This window comes from Vulpes vulpes, chromosome 11, assembly GCF_048418805.1.
Source record: "Vulpes vulpes isolate BD-2025 chromosome 11, VulVul3, whole genome shotgun sequence".
Lineage (NCBI taxonomy): Eukaryota > Metazoa > Chordata > Mammalia > Carnivora > Canidae > Vulpes > Vulpes vulpes.
In genome coordinates this window covers 24,087,504-24,114,587 of record NC_132790.1, presented here as the reverse complement: position 1 = coordinate 24,114,587, position 27,084 = coordinate 24,087,504, and the positions used below count along the sequence as shown (strand labels likewise).

General features: G+C 46.4%; 1 protein-coding gene and 1 pseudogene across 2 annotated transcripts; both read right to left on the bottom strand.

The window, feature by feature from the left end:
• Window positions 1-8,601: 8,601 nt before the first annotated feature.
• Window positions 8,602-15,273, bottom strand: FOLR1 (folate receptor alpha). 2 transcript variants are annotated; one of them, XM_072725902.1, is made up of 6 exons: window positions 15,093-15,273; window positions 13,973-14,067; window positions 11,605-11,780; window positions 9,416-9,604; window positions 9,133-9,268; window positions 8,602-8,990 (listed from the first exon to the last, which is right to left on the bottom strand). In XM_072725902.1, the coding sequence occupies exons 3-6, from the start codon at window positions 11,755-11,757 to the stop codon at window positions 8,710-8,712; spliced, it is 759 nt and encodes a 252-aa protein (XP_072582003.1). In that variant the 5' UTR covers window positions 11,758-11,780; window positions 13,973-14,067; window positions 15,093-15,273; the 3' UTR covers window positions 8,602-8,709. The 2 variants fall into 2 exon arrangements, with proteins under 2 accessions (XP_072582003.1, XP_025866414.2); XM_026010629.2 differs by lacking the exon at window positions 13,973-14,067 and having other exon boundaries at window positions 15,093-15,250.
• Window positions 15,274-18,421: 3,148 nt separating this feature from the next.
• On the bottom strand, window positions 18,422-22,262 carry LOC112928756 (folate receptor gamma-like; annotated as a pseudogene).
• Between the last annotated feature and the right edge of the window lie 4,822 nt (window positions 22,263-27,084).

Here is a 27,084-nt window from a genome sequence, read left to right as displayed (position 1 = left end):
CTTGTAGTCTCTCTCTCTCTGTATGTCAGGTAAATAAATAACACTTTTCTAAAAAAAAAATAGTAATTTTTATGCCTTATTGGTATTCTCTATTTGGTGAGACATCATTTTCATATTTCCTTGAATTCTTTAGACCTAATTTCCTCTAGTTCTTCATGATCTTGACATCAAGAGTCACATACTCTACTGACTGAGCCAGCCAACTGCCCCTAGTTCTTACTTATAATAGCTGATTTAAAGTCTTTGTCTTTTTTTTTTTTTGTAAAGATCTTATTTATTTATTTATTTATTTATTTATTTATTTATTTAAGAGAGAGAAAGAAAGCACAAGCAGGGGGAGGGATAAAGGGAAAGAAAGAAACAGACTCCCCATTGAACAGGGAGCCCAACATGGGGTTCAGTCTAGAACTCTGGGATTGTGACCTGAGCCAAAGGCAGATGCACAACCAACTGAGCCACTTAGGTATCTCTAAAGTCTTTGTCTAATAAGTCCAACATCTGGGCTTGCTCAGGGACAATCTTTATTGACTGCTATTTTCACCCTGTGTATATTCACACTTCCCTATTTCTTTACATGTCTCACATTTTTTGTTGAAAACTGGGTAATTTTTTAAAAGATTTTTTTTAAAGATTTTATTTATGTATTTGAAAAAGAGCAGAGAGAACATGAGCAGGGGGAGAGGCAAAGGGGGAGGGAGAGGCAGACACTCCAATGAGCAGGGAGCCTGATTCGGGGCTTGATCCAGGACCCCAGGATCATGACCTCAGCTGAAATCAGGAGTCGGACACTCAACCAACTGAGCCACCCAAGTGCCCCAAAACTGGGTATTTTTTTTTTAATTTTTTTTTAAATTTTTATTTATTTATGATAGTCACAGAGAGAGAGAGAGAGAGAGAGGCAGAGACATAGGCAGAGGGAGAAGCAGGCTCCATGCACTGGGAGCCCGACGTGGGATTCGATCCCAGGTCTCCAGGATCGCGCCCTGGGCCAAAGGTAGGCGCCAAACCTCTGCGCCACCCAGGGATCCCAAAACTGGGTATTTTAAATACAACTCTGGAAATCAGATATCTCCAACCATGGCTTCCTGTTGTTGCTGCTTGTTTGTTTATCAAATTTCATGGGTTAATTCTGTAAAGTCTTTTTTTCCTTGTCATATGTGGTCACTGACGTTTCTACCTGGTTTGCTTGGTGCTCTCCTACTTTTTGCCAAGGGTTCAGGCAAGCCTTTAGTGCTCTGGCAGTTTCCTCTGCCTTATCCCTCACTTCCTGCTTGAGCAAGACCTCAAGTTCACCAGCACTGAGAGATTGGGGCCTTCTCAGGCATGTCCTGGATAAATCCACAGTTCTGTTAACCTATGTGGATTTCCAAGTCCCCAGGTCAGGTCAGAGATTTTCAGAGCCTCCAATTGACAGTTCATCCCCCAATATTCCTCCTGAGTTTTTTGGCCAGCCTTCTGTTTGCCTCAACTGGTGTTCCTGTCTCAAGCAGCCAGGATGTCAAATAATTTGCTGCTAATTGTTTAGACAAACAAAACAGAGTTTCTCGGTTAAGTGAGCTCTGAATCAGGCCAAATAAAGACTAGCCCTATGACTGGGACTCTTAAGGGGAGCTTCCAGACTGATCAGATAGTGACAATCCTCTTGGGACAGGAATGTTTGGGGACTTCCACACCCACGCTGCCCCCTCTAGTGGCTGCTGCTAGGTCACTGATTTTCAAAGCTAGGGTAGGTGTGAAGCTGTGCATTTGGGAAAATACCACAGGGTTGGGGAGAGGAGGATGGGAAAAAACCTGGTCAAAACACCACCAAATTCACTATTCCTACTGGCATTTGACCATTTTTCTTGAACAAATTCTCCTTTGAGTTTTGAAAGCTTTGTTTTCTGGACTTCTAAAAAGTTGACTTTTGACAATTTTTGCCAGTGTTGTTGCTTTTATGGAGAAGCACATTTTTAGATGTCCTTACTCTGCCATTCCAGAAGTGATCTTCAGACTTCTATTTTAAGAAGTACAAGGCTTTGGGCAGCCCTGGTGGCTCAGCGGTTTAGTGCTGCCTTCAGCCTGGGGTGTGATCCTGGAGACCCAGGATCTAGTCCCATTTCAGGCTCCCTGCATGGGGCCTGCTTCTCCCTCTGCCTGTGTCTCTGCCTCTCTGTGTCTCTCATGAATAAACAAATAAAATATTTAAAAATAAGTAAATAAAATAAACCTAAAAAAAAAAAAGAAAAGTTATTTTGGTTTCCTGTGTGTTTTCCCCCTACAGTAGAGTTTTGGTTCTTACATAATGTGAATGTGAACTTTCACTTCTTAGAAAGCGTGTTGATTTTGGGGTTTTGTGCTAACTCATATCATCCTCTGGGGTCAAGATATAAAACAATAGGCTTCCTCTCTTCCAAAGAAATTAAAATTTTTAATGACGAAATTTGTTACAAAATATAATTTTCTTGGGGTGCCTGGGTGGCTCAGTGGTTGAGCGTCTGCCTTCAGCTCAGGGCATGATCCCGGGGTGCAGGGATTGAGTCCCACATCGGGCTCCCTGCGAGGAAACTGCTTTTCCCTCTGCCTATGTTTCTGCCTCTCTCTGTGTCTCTCATGAATAAATAAATTTATATATATATATAATTTTCTTATTGATAACACAACCAAGGCTAAGGCTATTTCCAGACAATACTTTTTTTCTGTTTCCTTTCTCTAAGATCAGGCCTTAAGTTCAGGATAACAAAATTATCAAGGCATCTTTTATTTTTTTTTTTAATATTTTACTTATTTATTTAAGAGAGAGCACAAAACAGGGGAAGAGGCAGAGGGAGAGAGATAAACAGATTCTGCTGAGCACAGAGTCCGATGTGGGGCTCTATCCCAGGACCCCAGGATCATGACCTGAGCCAAAGGCAGATGCTCAACCGACTGAGCCACCCAGACACCCCCCCACCTTTTTAAAGATTTGATTTATTTATTTGAGAGAGGGAGAACAAGTGGGGGCGGGAGGGGCAGAAAGAGAAGCAGACTCCCTGCTGAGCAGGGAGCCCAGTGCGGGACTCAATCCCAGGACCCCGAGATCATGACCTGAGCTGAAGCCAGATGCTTAACCAACTAAGCCACCCAGGCACTCCTCAAGGCATCTTTTAAACCAAAATCATCTTGGCACTTCCCAGGCAGTTGCTAAAATACACAAAAACTTTGCTCTTCCACTGCATGGCACTCATAAGTGAAGAAGGATACAAGGAACGATGCTAAAAATAATTAGGTATAGTTGGTATGCTCCATGTTTTTAAAATTAGCATATCAGTATTGTAAAGAACTGCCCTGTTCATCATGTCCACAATGTAGGGAAAGATGTCAAAGCAAAGAGAGGAGCTCATCCTTTGTCCATGACTTTTTTTTTTTTTAAGATTTTTAAAAATCTGTGCCACTTGGGCTGCCCAACTTCTTTTTTTTTTTTTTTTAAGATTTTACTTATTTATTCATGAGAGACACAGAGAGAGAGAGGCAGAGACATAGGCAGAGGGAGAAGCAGGCTCCATGCAGGGAGCCAGATGTGGGACTTGATCCTAGGACCCCAGGATCATGCCCTGGGCTGAAGGCAGGCACTAAACAGCTGACTCAGTCAGTTAAGCATCTGATTCTTGATTTTGGCTCAGGTCATGATCTCAGGGTTATGAAATCAAGCCCGGAGTCAGCCTCCATGATCAGCAGGGGTCTGTGTGAAACTCTCTCTCTCTCTCTCCCCCTTTGTCCCTCCCCCGCCCCATGTTCACTTGCTCTCTCTCAAATAAATAAAATCTTTAAAAATAATAATAAAATAACTTTTTATTATCAATAGTAATTTTGGTGCACATTTTACAAAATAGACTGTTAACCCTTTGAGATTTCTAAATATATCCACTGTCCATATCACCCAGAGCTCAAGACAGTGAGAGAGGACAAATGGAATTATCAAAAATACACTTACTTTGGGGAAGGCTAACTCTTTTTTCCCTAGTTCTGATCATATGTCCGCTTTAAAGTAGCCATCAGGTAGCCCCGGTGGTGCAGTGGTTTAGCACCGTCTGCAGCCCAGGGTGTGATCCTGGAGACCTGGGATCGAGTCCCATGTCAGGCTCCCTGCATGGAGCCTGCTTCTCCCTCTGCCTGTGTCTCTGCCCCTCTCTCTCTCTCTCTCTCTCGCTCATGAATAAATAAATAAAATCTTTTAAAAAAATAAAAATAAAGTAGCCATCAACTGAGACCTCATAAAATGCAACAGTCACCAGTAGATTCATGCTCTGTTGCATTATACCTCAAAGAAACTTCTTTCACTTTGATATTGGACATTAATAGATTTCTAGATTTGGTCCGGTCAACAAGGAGTCCCTATTCTCTTCTATTTTCCTAAAGATCCTGCCATAATTGATAGAACAGACTCAAGCATCTGACATCACCACCATAACTAACCCTTGGGTGATTCAACCTGTCAGAGCTCTGAGACTTAAGATTTCCAGAAAAATTCCAGCCCTAAAATGGAAGACTTCAATGGAGGGAGATGCTAACCCACAAACAGGTAACAGGTACAATTTTAAATAATTTAAATAAAAGGAGTTTTAAATAAAAGGAGTTAGTGAAGTTGATGAAGGAGATATGGTTGTGGTTATTGTGCTGGTATTTTTGGTAATGTGCTTCATGATCTTTTTTTGAGTAGTCATATGATGTAGCCCTTTTTCTTTCCCTTGGCTCTGGTTTCTAACCCTCAATTTACTTGTGCCAACTGGAATAAACACTCTCTCTAAAAAAATCCTTGTTCAATGGGCCACTCTCCTAAACATCTCTACTGGTATTGTCCATATCACACCAAGCACATGCTCCCTCCTTTATTGCTTCATTGTTCCAACTAATCTCTCAAAGTTTATGATGGGATAGAGTTTGGCTCAGACAGATTTTTATGAAGCCAGATGCTGAATTCCTTAGAATATGTCCCCTCCTGAACACACCCCACAGAAATTCAGAATCATAGATTCTCTGTATGCTACCATTGCAAGGGAGAGTATCATATAGGTAATCATTCATTCACTCACTGTACATATCATAAAACGTACCCATTTAAAGTTTACAGATATTTTGCCAAATGGAAAAACCCCACCATAAATGAGTTTAGAACATTTTCATGCCCCCTCATACCTGTTTATAATTAATCTGCATTTCCTAATCCAGCCCCAGGCAACCACTGATCTACTTTGACTGTATAAATTTGCCTTTTCTGGAATTTTCATAAAACCGACTTTTAGGGGCACCTGATGGCTCAGTCCTTTGAGCATCTGCCTTCAACTCAGGTCATGATCCCAGAGTCCTGGGATGGAGCCCCCTCATTGGGCTCCCTACTCCGTGGAGAGTCTGCTTCTCTCTCTCTCTCTCCCTCCGCCCCCACCCCCTCAAGCTCCTGTTTGCTCTTTCTTGCTCTTCCTCAAATAGTCTTTTAAAAAATAGACTTTCACTTAGCATAGTATTTTTAAGGTCCATCCATGACATTAGTTTGTGTCAATATTTACTTTTTATTGCTGAGTAACATTCTGTTGTATGGATACAACACATTTTATCTATCCATTCTCCAATTGATCAACATTTCAGGTTATTTCAAGCCTTGAGCTATTCTGAATAATGCTTCTATGAACATTCATACAAGTTTTTATGTGGATATATATTTTCATTTCTCTTGATTAGATGCTTAGAAGTGGAATTGCTGGGTCGTAAGGCAGTTTTACATTTAACTGTTTTTGAAACAGCTGCAGTGTTTTCCAAAGGGCAGTACTATTTTACATTTTTGTCAGCAGTATATCAGGGTTCCAATTTCTCCACAGCCTTGCCAACATTTGTTATCGGCTGCCCTATTTATTAAAGACATTCTAGTGGGCGGGGAATGAATTGAATTTTCTTAATGACTAATGGTGTTAAGCATCTTTTCACATTCTTGTTAGCCATTTGTATAACTTTGATGAAATGTGTTTCTTTTGCCCGTTGTTTTCTTAATTTTATTGTTTTAGTGTTATATTTAATCCTCTGATCTTTTTTTTTTTTTTAAGATTTTATTTTCTCATGAGAGACAAACAGAGAGAGGCAAAGACATAGGCAGTGGGAGAAGCAGGCTCCTGGTGAGGAGCCTGGTGAAGAACTCGATCCCAGGACCCTAGGATCATGACCTGAGCCAAAGGCAGATAGATGCTCAATGGCTGAGCCACCCAGGTGTCCCAAGTCTATGATCCTTTTGAGTTATTTTTCTTAAAAAAAAAAAAAAAAGATTTTATTTATTTATTCATGAGAGACACACAGAGAGAGTCATAGACATAGGCAGAGGGAGAAGCAGACTCCCTCCAAGGAGCCTGTTGTGGGACTTGATTCCAATTCCGGGACTCTGGGCTCACGCCCTGAGCTGAAGGCAGACGCTCAACCACTGAGGCACCCAGATGTCCCTTGAGTTAATTTTCTGTAGGAGTTAAAGGGATAAGTTCACTTTTTTTGTATATGGATTAATCAATTATCCCAGCACATTTGTTGAACAGACTATTCTTTCCCTCCAATGAATTGCCTTAGCACCTTTGTCAAAAATCAATGAAATATAAATAAAAGGATTTATTTCAGGACTCAGTTCTGATCTATTAATCTCTATGTCTATCCTTATGCCAGTACTACTGCTGAGGAGATCTTAATATGGAAAATTCTTAATATATTCTGCAAGCTAATGACTCCTAGAGAATTTGAGGATGACCAACTCCAAAAAGTAGGACTTAAGACTAGTATTCTCACATACGGCTCAGAAACAACACAATAGGTTTTTAATAAAGTATGTTGGCTTGAGGGATGCCTGGGTGGCTCAGTGGTTGAGTGTCTGCCTTTCGCTCGGGGCATGGTCCTGGAGACCCAGAATCGAGTCCCACATTGGGCTCCCTGCATGGAGCCTGCTTCTCCTCCCTCTGCCTATGTCTCTGCCTCTTTTTTTGTGTCTCTCCTGAATAAATAAAATCTTTAAAAAAAAAATGTATGTTGGCTTGAGTTGATACTAATCTTTTTTTTAAGATTTTATTTTTTTATTTAAGAGAGAGAGAGAGGGTAGGGGCAAAGGGGGAGGGAGAGGAAGAGAAATGTCAAGATTTTGAGCTGTGCCAGGAACCAAACCCAAGGCTCAATCTCATGACCTGAGCTGAAACCAAGAGACCAGCGCTCAGCCAACTGATCCACCCAGGCCCAAGGTGATAATAATCTTAAATTTCAGTAATCCTAACACATCTATAAATAAGTCACTGGTTCTGTAGAAAATGCAATACATCAGTTGGCCTTGTTTACAAGACTATGTACGTAGGATGGTGGCCAGTGGAATTTTCCACTTTCATGTCAATATATTTCTTTGCAGAGATTCAAAGAGCTGGTTCTCTTTCTTACCTGAACCTAACTGAAAAATTAAATTTGTAACACAGCCATGCCAGAACATAAACTGACCATAATAGCATAACATGTTAGGTCTTTTGACAAACTGTTCTGATTCTTCTCTCCTTTCAAGAACTTGTTAGCATTGTTTTCCTTCCTGGCTTCCTTGAAGTTCCTCATGGTCATGATCTGATTTGGCCATCAAAATTAGTGTTGGGTGGAACTTTTAAAAGTCTATATGGAATTCACCAAGTTTCCTATTCCTGTCTCACAGAAATGTGCCACGAAGTGGAGGCTCCCAAGGCCTTGGTCCCTGAGTGACATGTAGGGTATCCTGGATTCCCCACAGTAAGCACTGCAGCTTGAATAAGAAGCTTTGGTTGTTTTGGAAATATTTGAGGTGTTACTATAACATAACTTAGCTTGTTATAACTGCTATAAACTAGACTTACTGTGAAAGCACTGCCTGAAAATCTGTCAGATTGTTGGTTTGTAACCTGCTCTAGGAGTCTAGGTTTGGGTTCCGTTCTTGGTTCTGCCAGACTAGCTCAGGCCCAGCTTCTCTGGTCAAGTATGAGGTCCATTATCCCTTCAAGATACACATATTTTCCCACTCCATGGGGCAAAGGGCTTGTTCTCAAGAGCCAGATAGCCTGACGTGGAATCTCAGCTTTTATGCAGAAGTTTTAGCCATATTTTTTACCTTATGTGGCTGTTTCCACACATGTGCAACGTAGACAACAGTATCTATAGCCTAGAGCAATAAATATAAAGCATTTAGGACAGTGCTTGGTAGATAGTGCTTTGTGTATTAGGTGTTAGTGAAGAATGGCTCTTACTGGCCCCTCTTCACCTCTACCCAGCCATCCATCCAGAACATTCTGGGCTCTCCCATTCCCCCCTTTCCTATGAGAGAGCTGAGCACTGGTCAAAAACAGCCCTGGCACACTTGGGTCCAATTCAAATGATAAAACTGGGCCTGGCTCTGGATTAAAGCTGTAGTAAAAAAAAAAAAAAAGAAAAAAAAAAAAAAAAAAAAAAGAAATTGAGAGCTATGAATATGTCCTAGGTTACCAGAACAGTTAAATGTCTATATAGTTCATAGTAAGTATCAGAACTGGAAACTGACCAAGTCTCATTGGCTTCAATCAATGGCAATTGGGAAGCAAAAGTCACATTCCCACCCACACCCAAATAATTCATGTGATACACGGTGGTTGCCTGGTTTATTCCCTGGCCAACAAACAGGAAGTAAATAGCTAGGAGCTGTGGGGCCCAAACAGCAGGGCTGTACAGGTATCAGGAGATAAAAGGAGCTCAGCTAAGTAGCCAGAGCAGCATCAGGGCCAGGCTGAGCAAGAGAGGCCCAAGGACACAGTGTGTAGCCTCACTCATGGCCCTGGCGTAGAACCTCGCCACCTCCTCGTTGGGGTTGCCCTGGGCCGGGTCGAACCACATCTGGATGCAGCGGCCGCTCCCTCGGCTATAGTTGCTGACTTTGTAGGAATGACTCCAGATTTCATTGCACAGAGCAGCAGATGTGGGGAAGTAGAAATGGAAGGGGTGGCAGGCAGCTCCCTCTGGACACTGGTTATACCCTGTAGGGAAGATGAGAACTTTCAGCCACTACGCCCAGAACTAGCTTCACTTCCCCCAAGCCCACAGCCTCAAATATTCAGATACCAGCTCCACACCCCACACCTCCAGATCTCTCCCTCCCTGCCTGGCCCTGGCCCTCACCTGAGGTCCAGTTCCAGCCCTTGTGCCAGTTGCTCTTGCAGGTGTAGGAGGTGCGGCAGTCCTGCCACCATAGCTCACAATCCTCTTTGCACAGGGGCACGTGCAGGATGCGCTCCTTGCGCCAGCTCTGATTTACCTGGGAGAGGTCAGGAGGGGAAAAGGGCTCAGGTTCAGGATTCTCAGCAGCTCAGAAGAGACCCAGAGCTGGAGAAGCAGCCTGAGGAGGTGTCTGGAAAGCTCAATTCCTCTATAAAGTTGAGGGGTCCAGGAGGGACACTCATACCTCCTGAATCCAGGGCCCCAGGTTGGGGGAACACTCATATAGGCAGGTGTCCTGGATGAAGTGCTTTTTGCAGGCAGGTGTCATAGATCCGCAATGGTTCCAGTTAAATCTGTACAGGTAGGAAATATCCTTATGGGCTTCCCGGCTGGTGTTGGCGAAGCAGCAGGAATTCTTCTTCCAGGGGCTGCACTGGGTGGGGAAGACACAGAACTAACTCCCATGCCCAGCACAGCCATAATGTCCCCACATACAGTCTCTCCCTTTTTATTTTACTTACAGATTTTATTTATTTATTCATGAGAGACACACAGAGAGAAGCAGAGACACAACACAGGCAGAGGGATGGGCAGGCTCCATGCAGGGAGCCTGACATGGGACTTGATCCCGGTACTCCAGGATCATGCCCTGGGCAGAAGGCAGGCGCTTAACCGCTGAGCCACCCAGAGATCTCCAGTCTCTGTCTCCCGTTTTAGTCTTTGATCCCCCAACACAGTCAGTCTTTCAGGGAAATCCTTGCCATCGGAGGGAAATGCATGCTGTTTGTGGGAAGTGCAGGCATTACAAAATTCATTTAATTCAAATCTTTGTTGAGCTCCTACTTACTCTAACCCAGAAACTGGAGACATGACAACGAATACTTACTTATCACAGCATAACCGCTTTGAAAAGAGATTAAGCAGGAGAGAGGGATGGGGAATTGCAGTTTTCTAGAATGGTCAGAGAAGCCTCACTAAGAAGGTAACAAAAGACCTGGGGGTCAGTAGCAAGTCAAATAAACTGGAACCTCAGAACAGATCCAAAACACTGAACGAATATAAACCCGTAGCTTAGAATTCAGTATAAAAACAAAATATTGGGCAGCCCGGGTGGCTCAGTGGTATAGTGCTGCCTTCCGTCCAGGGTGTGGTCCTGTAGTCTCAGAATTGGGTCCCATGTCTGGCTCCCTGCATGAAGCCTGCTTCTCCCTCTGCCTGTGTCTCTGCCTCTCTCTGTCTCTTATGAATAAATAAATAAAATAAAAAATAAAAACAAAATATTAAAACGGTGCATTTTATTTATTTTTTTTAGAGTGGGAATGCTCACACACATGCACAAAAGGTGCAGGCCGACTAGAGGGCAGAGGAAGGAGAGAGAGAGCCCCAAGCAGGCTCCACACTCAAGAGCCGAGTTCCACCGAGGGCTGGATCTCAGACTCTGATATAATGACCGCAACTGAAATCAAGAGTCAGAGCCTCAACTGAGTCACCAGGACGCCCCTAAAATGTGCATTTTAAAAACAATGTATAGAGGGCTCAGTGGTTGAGCATCTGCCTTTGGGCTCAGGTTGTGATCCTGGGGTCCTGGGATTGAGTCCCTCATCAGGTTCCTCCCAGGGAGGCTGCGTCTCCCTTTGCCTATGTCTCTGCCTCTCTCTGTCTCTCATGAATAAATAAAATCCTTAAAAATAAAATAAAAACAATATAATAGGCTGAAGAAGTTAGTCAAGTTACATCATCACTTAGCTGCAGGCTCACTGATTCAAAGCTGTGCGATCATTATCTGCCAACGAGGTCAAAATGAACATTTATATATTGGAATGCATTTTGCAAGCAGCTTCCCTTTTGTGTTTTCTTTACAGTTATGGCATGATATTGATTTTTTTTTAAACACATAAACAGGTTCAGGATATTAAAGGGGTTGTGGTAAAATAATTGGCATTGAAAGGAGACCTCATTCCAATAAAAAGGTCAGGAGAAATGTTTGCTAGATGTGTGAATCTTGGTGCCTCACACCCAGCCTCGTGCCTGTGAGAAATCCATTTTTCTTGAGCTGTTTGGGGCTGGCAGAAAAGAAGCCACGAGCTGTGTGCACTTTCTCAAGATTCTCAAGAGGGGTCAGTTCCTGTCTGAACTCTGAAATCAAAATCAACCTGGGATGGGTTTCTCCAGTGTCCGTTTCTCAGGTTCCACTCTGGACATGCTTCCTGGTTTGTGTAATGTGAAACCCAACAACCAAGAGCTGATCTGTTGGCATTGTACTGACAACATTGGGCACATGGTGTGTGGTAAGCAGATAGTCCCCACAGTAGTACACCCAAGGCCTCTCAGGTGGTCTCCCTGCCTCCACCATGGAAGGGCTTTGATGCTTCTATCTTCCACTTTCCTCTTCCTGAGTCAGCTCTCCCCACTCCAGCCAGGCCCTCCACTCACCTGCTTATGCAGCCCGTCCTCCGGGCTTGGCTTTTCCTTGTGGTGCTTGGCGTCCATACAGACATTGAGAAGCTCAGTTCTGGGCCGCGCTGTCCATACTGCGGCCACCCCCACCAGAAGGAACAGCACCTGTGTTGTCATCAGCTGGGCCATGTCTCTGAAGGAAGAGCTGTGGTCTGTGGCACCAAGGAAAACAGAGGTGGGGCCTTCAGGTGAATGGAAACAGCCCCGGTGGGTGGAGCCTCCAGAAAGCCGGGGCCTGGTCCCGCCCCATCCCTACCCCTGAGTCTTCCCAGCCTCAGGGAAGGGTGGGATGAGACACCACCCTCCCACCCCCCCAACCCCCCAGGTGCTTGTGTCACTCAAGTTACTGACTTCTACTGGTGGATGAGATCAAGTGTTGAAACTAAGAGATGGGATTTGGGCAAAATAGCCAGGAGATTGACGTAGGTCCACAGTCCCTTGTTTGAAATCCTTGGAGGCGGATGTTTCAGAATTTAAAATATTTGGGATTTTGTAAAAGGTAATACAATTTACACGCACTCAACAATCAAGCACATTCTGGTGGTAAAAGTTACACTGGTGGGATAAATAAAAACTATAATAACCTCACATTAATTTTCAGGTCAGATTTTAACACCAAATGACTTTGTACAAACTTTGATATTAATCTTAGTTTTGGAACTCCAGATAAGCTATTTATTTAAACAAAACAAAATAAAACAAGGGGCACCTAGAGGCTCAGGCACTTAAGCGACTGACTCCTGATTTCGGCTCAGATTGTGATCTCAGGATCATGAGATCGAGCCCTGAGTTAGGCTCCGCAGTGGATGGGAACCTGCTTGGGATTTTCTCTCCCTCTGCCCCTCCCCCTGGGTATGGAAAAAACAAAAACAAAACAAAAACTTCCAGCCTTGGTTCCAGCCCTTTGCAGCCTCATCATTTGGTTTCTCCCAGAGGTCCTGTGACCTGGGGAATGTCACAGGGCACAGAGGGCTGGGGGTGGGTGTGGGCAGCCAGCTGGACCGCTTCCAGGCCTTGGGAGGTTCCTTGCCTCCCCCTCCCCCTGCCCCAGAGCCGGCCTCCCTTCCACCCATGCAGGCTCTCAGCCCTCTGAGCTCAGACACTGAACCTTGGGAGGTGACCCACTGTTCCCTCACCATGCAGGTCACCGGGCTCCTGGGCTCTCCTAAAATTTGGCATTTGTTTCCCACAGCTCCCAATAGCATATGTGCCCTTCTGCTCAAAGTTGCCTTGTCTCCCCAGTGCCCCACGTCCTGTGGAACTCTGGCTTCTTCCTGGGCAGGGCCTGAGCTGACGGCCACCTCTGGGCTGACTGCCCACCAGGGCTCACGGAACCAGGGACTAAATTCCCGCCTCACCCCCCTCGCCCCTCACCTTCCTGCCATCCAACATCCTGCTACTCTATTCCAGTGTTCGCTCATTCTTTCACTCGCTAATCCATTCATTCCAGGATCCAATTATCCTTCTCATGACCCAATCACTCACTGATGGGCTCCGGCGCACCAGGTGACTCTTTGGATCAGGTTCTTGGGGGAAACAGCCTAGCAGTTGAGAGCACAGGGGTCCAGATCAACCAGCCCACCATCTTAGCCCTAACACTCCATCTCTCCCTTGACCTTGGGAGAAAATAACTCAAATTAATCTTGGGCTTTAGTATCCTCATCTAAAGGTGAAATGTGGGGAGAAATCCCCAACAAAGGAGAGTCAGCTGGGTACAGATTGTGCCATCAGTTGGCAGCGGTTAAAGGATGAGCCCCCTGTCGTGCAGTAGGGAACAACCAAGCCTGATTCAGGCCCCTCAAGTCCGGAGCTCCTTCAGCTTTGTCCTCTGCACCCTCACTGTGCTGAGATTCTTATGCAGCAGCTGATGTGGAGTACCGGGGGATGCCTGGGGTGAGGGCTCTGTGGGCCCACCTGGTTGGTGGGTGGTTTACCTCCCTGCACTTGCTTTCTAGAGGCAGAGCTCTCTTCTCCCAGCAAGCTCTGCCACTCTGCAAGCCACTCCCCACATTCCTTCCTAGTCTCAGCTTCAGATCTCAGTGCAACTGTCCCCCCCAACCACCATCATCCTCATCACCCAGAAGACACACACCCTAGAACCCCAGACTTGAAGCAAACTAAGAACTCAGCACTGTGCTAAAAGGCAAGAGCCCGCTGGTTCTAGTTTCGGGAGTGGACTTGGTTAATTTAACCTTGGGCAGTCCCTGCTCTGCCCTCAGCCTCTACTTTTGGGTTGTCTGGGATTTGGGCAAGGTGGATCCTCCTGGTTCAGCAAATTCTTTAACACATGCTGGGAGCACCTTGGGGTGTGCTGCCTCTACTAAAGGGGTGGGGAGTGGCATACCTGGGAGAGGAAGTGGTTCCTGGTCTGGCTCAGGCTTCTGCTCCGCTCTACAGTTCCCCTTGTCCTCCTCCGGGGCACAGCTGAGGTTTAGTGGCCTAGGAGACAGGCAGTAGGGAATGTGGCCCAGGAGCAGAGCCTGGCACTGGACGAAGGCCACTCAGCAGTTAATTATTGCACCTTAATTATTGTGGGCACTAGCCAGACCTCCATGGGACATGGGTCGGTGGGAGGGAGTGGATTAATAGTGCAGGCCTAAAGCCAGTCCCCTGGCCCCACTTATCCCATTTTCTCCCCCAAACTCAGGTCTGATAAAATCTTGCAGCCTGAGTTGCTGGGATTCTTTAAACTAATCTGTCTACTTCCAACCCCCTGTCCTTATACAGATGAGAATGAGATCCAGAGAATCAGGACAGAACCAATTGCAGGGCAAGGGCTGGAGTGTAGGCTTCTAAGCTCCCAGGCAGCTGTAGAGAGTACAGACCTCCACAGTCCCCAATGTATAGATCCACCAAGTCCTCCAACCTCATCAGCCCCAGGCATCACCCACCTCCAGCGGTAAAATCAGACGTGCAGAAGCTTAGAGGCTCAATTGCTCTGGGGGCCCCAGACCCCCTGCCTTCCCCCCCGCACCCACCCACACGGGTGTCCCTTCTACAGCATCTGAGAGTCTGGTCTCCTGTTAGACCCCTCCCACCACTCCCACTCCAGCCAAGCACAAACCTTCCTTTTACCGTGGTGGTACCATTTTTACCATGGCGGCCCCACCGGGTAGGGAAAGGGAAAAAGGGGAGGAGCACACTTGAGCAAGAGGGAATGCGTTTTGTCCCCATGCCTGTGTGCAACCCAGGGATAAGTGGTTGTAGAGGTGAAAGCCCAGGGGAGGGGTACAAGTTGGATACAGATGTGGGAGCCATCAGCCTATGGACAGCAATAAGAGTTTAAGGAAGATGGGGCCTTAGCACCCTGGGGAGGGCCACAGGTCTGGGACCATGGAACAGGAAGAGGAATAGGCTTGCTGGAGAAGCAGCCAAGCCCTGAAGGGCCTGCAAAGAAATGGACTCCTAGGAGACCCCGGACTCCTGCCCGCCCTGCTTTTCCTCTCCCTCGGAGCCATCCTTACTTGAATCCTGTGACAAGCAGGAAGGGTTACAACCTCAGAAGACCTCAGCAGGTGAAGGGCCATCGGACCCCTCACGGACCCCTCACGCCTCTCTTCTGGCTTTATAAAACCTGGGAGCCTACTGTGGATTGGAGAAGAACGACCAGACACCTAAGAATGCCCGAAGGTGGGAACTCCTCCAGAAGGAATTTGCACCTACCCAGCATCCTCCACCCCTGCCCTGGGGACTGATCATTAACTGGGCTGGAGCCCCCCCCCCCCCTCAGGGAGTAAAGGTGTGGGCCCCCGAGTGCTTGAGTGCTTTAAAAGTCACCAGCTAATGGGAGATGAGAATGAGGGTGGAGGTTGTTTTGTTTTGTTTTGTTTTGTTTTAATTCATGAGAAACACAGAGAGAGGCAGAAACACTGGCGGGGGGGGGGGAAGCAGGCTGCAGGGAACCAGATGCAGGACTCGTCCTAGGACCCTGGGATCATGCCCTGAGCCAAAGGTGGTAGACGGTCAACCACTGAGCCACCCAGGCGCCCCTTGAAGGTGGAGTTCTGATCTGTGGGGAGTCTCTGTCTTTGATGAGCTTCAAGCCTTCCTCTGACTCTGGGATCAGTGTGGAGGCTATCTGACCAGCAGGGAGGGGCAGGGTGAAGCAGCCACCTTTGAGCCCATCCTGAGAATTATCCGCCTGGACCGGACTTTTAATATCAGCAAGGTGAGCCATCGGCATCCTGTAGACCCCAATCTGTAGGCTGTGACCAGACAAAGATAATAGGAAGGTGTTTGATCTGCGCAGGTGGAGGTCCCAGGCTGTGGGGAGTGGGGGTGGGCAAAACTGGAGCTTTTCCTGAGTCCTGCTAGCCCGTCACCTATTTTCTTAACTGTGGAAACTGCAGCTCCCAGACAGCCAGGGGAGGCTACACTTCGGATCTGAGTCCCATTCCAAGCCAGATTTCTTCCAGGAAGAGAGAAAGAAAAGCTCTGTGAGAGGCCCTCAGGGCATCAGCCTAAGGATTGCAAATCCATTGTTTCTTCTCTGGCCTCAGTTCCTGCCCTTGCCCTCTTAACTTCTAGTTCAGCCACCTAGAAATTTCTGCTTCTACTTCCATCCCGGGAAGCCTTTGTCCTTGCTGAGCCCTCTCCTTGAAATGCTCTTCCTCCTACCAATTTCTGCTTTGCAAACAGGACTCTTCTGGAAGCCTACTCTAACCTCCCTGGCTCTTATAGACTTCTTGCGAGTGTATGTTTTGTTAGGTAATAAATAGCATATGATAAACACAGTAGATATTTGTACAAAGGGACAAGAGCGATGTGATAAGAAAGTGCCTGGACGACCTCTTTTGGTTGGGTGGTCTGAAGTCATGTTAGTGGGTAGTCAGTCATAAGTTGAAATTTAAGTGGCTACAAGGAGCCAGCCTGCAGGGGACAAAAGAACATTCCAGGAACACAGAGAATTGCTGGAATAAAGGTGCAAAGTGAAAAGTGAATGGAGCTCACCTCTGCAGTGTGCAAGGGGAACGATTGGAAATGAGTTCTAAGTCGTCTATAGAGGTGGAGAGCAGGGCTTTCTATGCCACTGAAGTTTTTTTCCAACAGATACCATGAGAAAGCATTAAAGGGTTGGAGGAGAGGGGCTGTCACATAATAAGACATTTTTGGTGCGTGTTTTACTTTTTAAAGAATGTCCGTCAGTTAATGAAACTCATGGGAGCCAGTTTGATATGAATAGGATAGCTCCAGTTCTCAAATATCTGCCTTTATTATATGTACAAATTACAAAGAGGAAAAAAGTAGTGGAGAAACCTGATGGACCCAGTCTTAACCAAATGGTTAGTTCAAATGGGTGAACTCACCACCCTATGCCTTCTGTCATGATACACTGAGAAGGACATGGTATTGCTTTGGGCATATTTGTGGCCAAAGTGTATAACCTCAATCTAATGAGAAAGAAACCGATAAACCCCAAATAAGGGATATTCTACAACATAACTGGCCTGTGCCTTTTAATAATGTCAAGATTATAAAAGAACCCCCTCCCGGGGAACCTGGGTGGCTCTCAGTGGTTGAGTGTCTGCCTTTGGCTCAGGTCAAGTCCCACATCAGGTTCCCCATGGGGAGCCTGCTTCTCCTTCTGCCTGTGTCTCTGTTTCTCTTTGTGTGTCTCTCATGAATAAATAAATAGAAGCTTAAAAAAAAAAAAACCTCTCCCTCAAATATCCATCAGTAGGAAGCTGAGTTAAATGTGACATGTACTACATAGACTGGAATATTACCCAACAATTGAAAAGAATGAGCCAAATCTCAATAGATCTATAAGGAAGATCTCAAAAACTGTGTTCTCATGATAAGACACATGGCAAATGAAATCTACACCAAGCTGGCCTTTTCCCACCCATTAGTTTAGCAAAAAATCAGCTTAGTAGGAAATCAAAAGTTTGACAAGGTTGTGGGGAAACAGGCACTCATATATCGCTGGTGGAGGAGCCACCCTGATACAACTCCTGTGAACTTGTAACTATCAAAATTATAAATCCATATACTTCTTGACCCAGCAATCCCTTCTCTGGAATTCAAGTATGACATCCTACTACGTGTAACAGTATTCACTGCAGGGGCGCCTAGGTGGCTCAGTCTGTTGAGCACCTAACTCCTGGTTTCTGCTCAGGTCATCATCTCAGGTTTCTGAGATTGAACCCCACATCGGGCTCCATGCTTAGCGTGGAGTCTGCTTGAAACTTTCCCTCTGCCCAGCAACTGTCCTTTTTAAAAAGGAAAGCAATGCAGTTGTTCATCATTGGGATTCCTCACCCACTACCAACACCAATATCTCCACCCTAATCCACATCTAGTAAGGGAAGGAAGGGGAAATAAACTTTCTTTCTCACCAGGCCCTGAGAACTCCTCTATCAGTCTCTTCCCACTTTTTCTGCACCCATCCCCTCATCCCCTTGTAGTGTGGGACTGACAAACTTGGCATGAGGGGTAAGCCTGAAACAGAGGTAAGAGCCTCAGACTAAGGGGTCAGATTCTTCCCCCTACTTGCTGGTGAACTTCAAGCTAGTCCCAGTCCCTCTTTGGCCTTCTTAATAGGAATGATAAAGCAGTGAGGCATGTCCCCCCAAGCCACTCATGGCCACATTATTTGCAAGACACAAGATACACATGGATCTATTAAAATAGGGTGTCAGAGGAACCCCATATGACCCATCTTGGAACAAGAACGAATGACCAGGACATTGTGAGGCCCCCTTTATATGAGAGTGCTGAGCTGGGCTGAACCCAGGTCACCAGACCTGGGTGCAGACAAGGAAGATGTGCAGGCGTTGGCAGTGGGAGGGGCTCAGCCCAAGAGCCAGAGGTACAGCATGGGGGCCAGGCTGAGCAGGAGAGGCTCAATCCCTTGGGGCATAACCCCAGCGTTCCTGGCCCCTGCATAGAACCTCACCACCTCCTCGTTGGGGTTACCCAAGGCCGGGTCAAACTATACCTGGTTTGACCACTCCCCCGGCTGTAGTTGGTGGCCTTGTAGGAGTGATCCCAGATGCCCTCACACAGGGCTGCAGGCGTGGGAATGTAGGCCTCAAATGTGCGGCAGGTGGCCCTAGCTGGACACTTGTTCACTCCTGCAGGGGAGAGAGGGCAGGCACATTCACCCCACCCCTCACCCCAGGCCCAAAGCTCTTTTCTGGCCACCCCCAGAAATCCTCACCCAATCCCAGATCCTCAAAGCCCCCCTCCGTCTCCCCACCCCCAAGCCCTCACCTGAGGTCCAGTTCCAGCCTCTGTGCCAGTTGCTCTTGCAGGTGTAGGAGGTGCGGCAGTCCTGCCACCATTGCTCACAGTCCTCTCTGCACAGGGGCACGTGCAGGATGCGCTCCTTGCGCCAGCTCTGGTTCACCTGCGTGGGAGGCCAAGAGGGAGGGCTCCCTTCAGCCAGGGGTGGGGGCAGCCATGGCCTTGCCCAAGCTGGATGGCAGCCTGCTGGGTGGAGGTGAGGGACAGTCCCGTACCTCCTGGATCCAGGGCCCCAGGTTGGGTGAGCACTCATAGAGACAGTTGTCCTGGATGAAGTGGCGCTTGCAGGCGGGCTCCATCTTGCCGCAGTGGTCCCAGGTGAAGTTATACAGGCAGGAGGTGTCCTTGTGCAGCTCCTGGCTGGTGCTGACAGTGCAGCAGGCCTTCTTCCTCCAGGGAGTGCACTGCGTGGGGGAGACCCGGACTAACTGCCCCGCTCCCCACAGCCATCTCCTTCAAATTCTGGTTCCTCAGCCCCAGGTAGGGTGTCCAGAGGAATACTTGCTGGGGAGGGCGCTGCTATGTCTGGCCCTTGGGGTAGAGACAATTATAATAGAGTTTTGTTTAAAAAATTATATATTTATTTGAAAGAGAGAGAGCATGAGGGGTTGGGGGAGAGTGAGAGGGAGAGGGAGAAGCAGGCTCTCCACTGAGCAGGGAAGCCAATGCAGGGCTTGGTCTGACTCCAGGATCATGACCTGAGCTGAAGGCAGATGCTTAATAGACTGAGCCACTCAGGCAACCCTATAACAGAGTTTTTAAAAGAAAGTTTTTAAAATGTGGGAGTCCTGGGAACCACATTTGGGGAAACAATCATTTCCGCAGCTCTAAATGACTTACAAGTTACTCCACGTGTTTCGGGTTATTTATATTACTCATTTTGCATCCAGCCAATATTAACTGAGTACTTATTATCAATCCCGCATTGTGCTAGGTGCTGAGAATACAACAGTGAGTGAACAAAACATATAAATCTCTGCCCTTTTTTTTTTTTTTCAAATTTCTGCCTTTATGGGGCTTATGGCTTTAGTCACGAGCAGAGGAAGACAAAGAACATTGTAGGTGCAGAAAATGGCAAGTGCAAAGTTCCCGAGGCTTTTGCACTTTATGGCCTTGACATTCTAGCAAAAGCATCATTCATTTAATTTTTACAAAGTTTATGTAAGCTGTATCCCTGGTAAATGGTGGGATCCAGTTTTGAACTCAGGGCAGGGAGGAGGAGAGCCTGGCCCCAAGCTATGGTGAGGACAGAGATGGAGGGGGCTGATCTGGGTCTCCTAGGGTCTGGACTCCCAGGTTGGGGACTCCAGATAGGTCCAGAAAGTAGGGAACAGAGAGGGCAATGTTTTGCACGTGAACCCCAAGGTGGACCTGACACAATGCTGGAGGCTGTCCCAAGAGAGGTCAATTCAAGGCAGACAAGACAGTGGAAATGGTGATGGTTTCTCTGTAGAAATAGTTCCAAGGTGGGACTCCAGAGCTGAGTGATTTTCAGCCAATTGCTTAAAATCTCAGAGATGAATTCTAGCACCCAGGACCAAGCCACTAGGGAGACGTGACAACTCTGGGCAATAAAGGAGAAACAAGGAAAATCCAGGAGGGTGAACCAAACCCACCTATCTCCAACAACCTAACTCATCTCCAGCCCAGCTGGCATAGAACATGCTTCCAGGCCCCCCTGACTTCATGCATGCTCTTCCTCAGATTCCCCAACTCCTGGTGGCTCTGCAAGACCTCATGTACCTAATCCTGGACCTGCCAACCAATCAGTGGTTTCTGCCCTCAAAAGGGTGAATTATTATAATGAAAGGCACTTGCTGGCCTATAGTAGGGGCTCCTATACAGATAAGCATTCCCATTATAGCCCCTGTCCCACAGAATTCTAGTCATCTGGCTCCCTCAAAAGTCTGTGTGCCATTTCTTGGCCAAGAAAATTGCTCCAGAGGGTTCTGAAAAGTACCCCCTAAATCTTAAAAAGTTCTGAAAATGAAGAAGTGGAACAGACTTTCAGTTTTGGAAGAGAAGCAGTTCTGGAGATAGATCCTGGTGATGTTTGCAAAACAATGTGAATGGACTTCATGGCGCCAAGCCGGGAACTTGGAAATGCTTAAAATGGCAAATTTTATATTATGTGTATTTTAGCACGTGTGCGCGTGCGGGCGCGCACACACACAACACACACACACACACACACACACACACACACACACCACCACCACCACCACACCACAAATGAGACGTCAGAAATGACTCAGAAGTCATGGGGCTCTGGGCTTCCCGCTTTTCACTTCCAGCCCCTGGATCAGTCCATGGCAGCTTTCCCTGGGGACACCTCCAGCCACCCCCCCGCCCCCAACCTTCTAGCAACATGAGACCTCATAGGGAGCCGAGGAGCATATGAGAGGGAATGAAGGACGGGCAACTGTCAGAAGCCTGGAGTTCAACCGGAAGCCCAGGTTTTGAGCTGCTTCAGGGGCTTTTCCTATGAAATAGGGCCCCTCTCTGTGGGCAGCAGCATCCTTGGCTCCGGTCACACTACGCTGGCCACTGCTTGTGCTTTCACCCTCTGTGTACAAACTGTTCTCTGCTAGGCTGCCCTTTCCTGCTTCGTCTTCCTGGAAAACTTACTCATCCTCCAAGGCCAAGGCTGATGGCACCTTTCCTGGGAAGTCTTCCCAGAGTTATCTGATTTGTCACTGTCTCTTTAGGACATGATGGGGGTGGAGGACCTGGACTGTTCCTCTGTGTTTGCTGCATCATGATCTTGAGGGGCCTGTCTCCCCTGTACATTGTCTTTGAGCTCCATGGGCCGGGCATATTTAAGGCTGGAAAAGGCACTGCCTGATCCTGTCCTAGCCCGTGCTAACGACGAGCCTCTCGATTACCAAGGTATGCGAGTATGTCTATATGCACACATATGTACACTATACCTATGCCCTCTGTGGGCCTCATTTCCTATTTCCTCATCTGTTTGAGTAGAGTCCACCATCCACCTACCAAGTAGGTGGAATATTCATGGACAAGGTATTAGGAGAGCTCTTAGAACACAGTGGGGGCCAGAGAAATGGTCCCCCCACAATAGTATATTTGGTGGCCTCATAAGGATCACCTCAGTCACCCTCCTGACTTTATTGCTCCCCACAGCTGATCTTCCCATTCCCTGACTTCTTCCATTTTTAGGGCCAGCTCTCTTCCCAACTCCTGACCCCACTCCATCCTCACCTGGTCATGTAGCTAGTCCTCAGGGCATGGCTTTGTCTTATGGTGCTTGGTGTCCATGCAGATGTTGAGTAGGTCCATCCTGGGCCCTGGAATCCTGGACTGGGCACCCCACAAAGCAGCCACCCAAGCCAGAAGCATTGTATCACTGGCCAGGCCATGTCCATCCATTTCCTACCAGAAAGCTGCAGTCAGAGGTGGACACAGCCTGAGAGAGGCAGCAGTTACAAGACTCTCCACTGGGTTTCTTGTCTCCTTGCCAAGCCCGGATCTTCTGTCCTCCTCACCCAGCGTATCCCTGAGGGCACCTGAATGAACTAAGCAACAGGGCAAGTGTAGAGGTCTGTGCCAGAGGCAAGACCCTCTCACCCCCTCCCAAGGGCACTCCAACACTAGCTTGCTCTGTGACTGGTCACTGGGGAGCCACCTGCACCTGTCCTCCTGGATTTCACAGGCGGTATTTCATCCACAGTTTGAGGGCCCTACCAGTTTGGCAAGTCCTCTCAGATCTGCACAACAGGAACCACAGGATGTGGTCTACTGATGAGGGTGGAAAGTGAGAGAAGGAGTACCTGCCAGCTTCAGCCCATCCCCCACCCATCCAAGGCAGCCTAGGTTCAGGCCCCAGAGACTGCCAGGGGGCAGACTTGGATGCTGACCTGGGGCCAGCTGAAGGCCACTGAGTCCTTCAGTCACTGCTCATGGTCCTGGACCAGGTGCCATGGGAATTGGGGTTGGGGGTACAATATGGAGAGCCAATGAGGGTGTAGGTCCAGAGAGCCAGACCCCAGTTTCTCACACCTCAACAATCCTTCCCCCTACACAAAGGGGGGGAACTTGGGAAGTTACCCTGGCCGAGTCAGGCCTAGAGCTATGGGAAGGCCAACAGTAAGGTACTTGGGCGAGGGACCTGAGCCAGAGCATTGAGTGGTAGGAGCACTAGAGGAAAATTCAGCAGAAAACCCAGACCCCAAGAGAACTGGGGAAGACTTCACCTTTGCTCCCACCTCCCTCCCCACTTTCCCTCAAGGCCTGCCCTCAGCCCACCTGGGAAGTACAGTGTCTCCTTCCTCCTCCTCACTCTTTTTAGAAACCTACCTTGACTGCCTGTTGAGCCTTTCTGTCAGGTGAAGCAGGCAGGATTTTAGCAAACAACCCAACTGCCTTTCAGTGAGAGACCAGTTAAATAAATCATGGTTCATCCAATGGGATTTAACCTGGTATAAAAGAATGAGAAAGCTCTTGGTATACAAATGTTGAAAAACCTCCAAGTATATTATTAAGGGAAAGAGGAAAGGTGCAGAAATGTGTCAATAGAATGCACTCTTTTGTGTAAACAAGGAGGGAGAATGTATGTCTTTGCATAAGAAAATTCTGAGGGGTACCTGGGTGGCTTAGTCAGTTAAGCATCTGACTCTTGGGTTTGGCTTAGGTCATGATCTTGGGGTTGTGAGTTGAGCCCTTTGTCAGGCACCGCACTCAGCAGGGAGTCAGCTTAAGGTCCTCTCTCACCTTCTGCACTTTACCCTACCCCTCCCTTCATGCTGTGCTCAAGTGATCACTCTCTTTCTCTCTGTCTCTGTCTCTGTCTCTCTCTCAAAAATAAATTTAAAAAAATTTAAAAGAAAATTCCAGGGGATCCCTGGGTGGCTCAGCAGTTTGGCGCCTGCCTTGGGCCTGGGGCATGGTCCTGGACACCCGGGATCGGGATTGAGTCCCACGTCAGGCTCCCTGCGTGGAACCTGCTTCTCCTTCTGCCTGTGTCTCTGCCTCTCTCTCTGTGTGTCTCTCATGAATAAATAAATAAAATCTTAAAAAAAAAAAAAATTCCAGAAAGGTACAAAAACTTTTTCAAGTAGTTGCTTGGTGGGAGGATATGGGATAGAGATGAGACTTCTGTTTTTTTAATTTTAATTTTTAATTTTTTTTTAGTAATCTTTATACCCAACTTGGGGCTTGAGCTCATGACCCCCAGATCAAGAGTTTCATGCTCTTCTGACCGAGCCAGCCAGATGGCCCAACACTTTCTTCTATAAACCTTTCTATGCCGTTTTTATTTGAACCATGTGACCTTATTTAAATACAACATATGTTTGTATATATGTGTGAGTATAAATATACAAAATGTTGAATGGGAAAATGAGATACAGAATGATGCACCTGATTTGATATCATTACATAAATTTCAATAACAAGGCTGTTCATAAAATAATGCTACATATTAGTTATTGATACTGTAGAACTGTTTGCAGAAATATGAACACCAGGCCACTGGTAGTCCTAGGTCCTTGGGTGTACTGCCAGAGAAACTCTGTGCATTTGTGCCACATACACATATATGTGTATACACATCTGATACAGTTAACGCTACCTTGGACAACATGGGTTTGAACTGCGCGGGTCCACTTACACGTGGAAAAATATTTTTGGAAAAATATAGTACAATACTGTAAATGTATTTTCTTTTCTCTAGCTTACTTTATTGTAAGACTACAGGGGGCACTTGAGTGGCTTGGTCTGTTCGGTGTCTGCCTTGGGCTCAGGTTTGGCTCCCTGCTCAGCGAGGAGTCTGCTTCTCCCTCTCCCCCTGCAGCTCCCCCTGATTGTGTGCGCTCTCTGTCTCTGTCTGAAATAAAATCTTAAAAAAAAAAAAAAAAAAAATCACCCTGGGCAGCCCCAGTGGCGCAGCGGTTTAGCGCCCCCTGCAGCCTGGGGTGTGATCCTGGAGACCCAGGATCGAGCCCCACATCGGGCTTCCTGCATGGAGCCTGCTTCTCCCTCTGCCTGTGTCTCTGCCTCTCTCTTCGCTCTCTCTGAATGAATAAAGAAATAAATCTTAAAAAAAAAAAAAATCACCCTAAAAAAGAAAGAATACGGTATATAGGGACACCTGGGTGGCTCAGTCAGTTGAGCATCCAACTCTCAGTTTTGGCTCAGGTCGTAATCTCAGGGTGTTGGGATGGATCCTCACATCAGCATTGTTGGGTTCTGTGCTCAGCAGGGAGTCTGCATCTCTCCCTCTTTCTGTGCCCTTCCCTGCTCACTCTCTCTTTCTAACATAAATAAATAAAAGTTTCCAGGGGGGGGTCCCTGGGTGGCTCGGCGGTTTGGCGCCTGCCTTTGGCCCAGGGCACGATCCTGGGGTCCCAGGATCGAGTCCCACGTCGGGCTCCCGGCATGGAGCCTGCTTCTCCCTCCTCCTGTGTCTTTGCCTCTCTCTCTCTCTGTCTCTCTGTCTATCATAAATAAATAAATAAGTAAGTAAGTAAATAAATAAATAAATAAATAAATCTTAAAAAAAAAGTTTCCAAAAAAATATAGTGTATAATACACATAATGTACAAAATATGTGTTGATCTACTGTTTATGTTACTGATAAGGCTTCCAGTCAACAGTTGACTATTAGAAGTTAGGGTTTTGGGGAGTCAAAAGTAACTAACCTCTAACCTGCATTGTTCAAGGTCAACTGTATATTCCATTTGTATATACAAATGATAGCATACTATTCTACACTTTACCTTTTTGGGGATAGTTTCACTATACAAAAACCTCATGAAGCCAAGTCATCCACATTTACATACTTGATAGCACATCTGATAGTGTAACTTTCAAGTTACTTCTTTATGCTTTGTATAGTCTGAAATAGATGAAAATGCTCTCTATAGCAAGAACCCTTTCATTAACCATTATAAACAAGTTAAGAAAGTGGGTACCTGGCTGGCTCTATCTGAGGAGCGTGCAACTCTTGATCTTAGGGTTGTTTTTTTTTTAATTTTTATTTTATTTTATTTTTATTATTTTTTTTATCTTAGGGGTTTAAATTTGAGCCCCACGTTGAGTGTAGAGAGATTACTTAAAAAAAATAAAATCTTAAAAAAAAAGTGAAGGAAGAAAAGTTCATTTTTTCAAGTTAAATTGCTTGATCCTTAGTCTGTTTCTCAAACATTATTGCAGACAGTAAAGTTGCTGTTAGCCTAGGCAGACAGATGGTATTGTTCCTGTTTTTTTAATAATGTATATTGATGTCTTCCCATTATGATTTTGGGAAAACCTCCAAATCCTGTCATCGCTTATTTGACTAGTAGAATGCCTCTCCCGGGGCACGGTCTGTGGTTTCAGTCTGTTCTCAGCACAGTCCTGCTGCAGGTACACATAAGGTGACAAGGTCAGGGTGTGGTTATGAGGTGCTCACCTAGCTCCCTCTGCCTGCTGGAGCTCCATCACCACTGAGAACCAGACCCTAGTCAGCAGTGCTCTGCCCTCCTCCTATTGAACTAGCCTGTGATCTTCATCGTGTTGCTGGTCTTAATACCTTCGTTCCCTACATTGGGACATGTATCTGTTTTCCTTCTTTAGGAGTAGTTTGGAAGTGTAAATGAAAGTCTTTTGTAGCCTACTAAACACTTATTACATAATCACACTAGTCCTCACATACTGAGAACTTCTCTACACCAAGTAGAATAATGGATGCTTTACTTTGTTGTGTCTTATAACTCTCACGACTCAGTGCACTAATGACATTATTATTTCCAACATACTGATGAGGAAACTGAGGCCTTGGGAGTTAGGTGAATTCCCAAATAGCTAAAAAGCAGAGGAGTCAGGATTCAACCCAAGCTGATTTAACTGCAAAGCCCATGATTTTTTCACTGTAATGCTATCTCCAGATACATGGTCTCATTTTCTTGCCTTACCTCTAAGAAATTTAGCTGAGAAACCACATGCTACGTTGACTTTTGAGAATAGCCTTCAGAGCTCCTCTCCCCAGAAATCTCTTAGTCTGTAAAATTCTTTTTCCACTTCTGCTAAGTTTTGTCAATGAATGCAAATAAAGGAAATATAATATTTTAGAAATAAGAGTATCATGTGACACCATTTCAACCAGAGATAAGCTTAGATTTTTCATTAGAAGTTCTTCCTAGCCATGTGATTAAGCAGGTATAAAAATCATAAATGATGTAAAAAAGAAAAACACAAGGTTTCCATTGC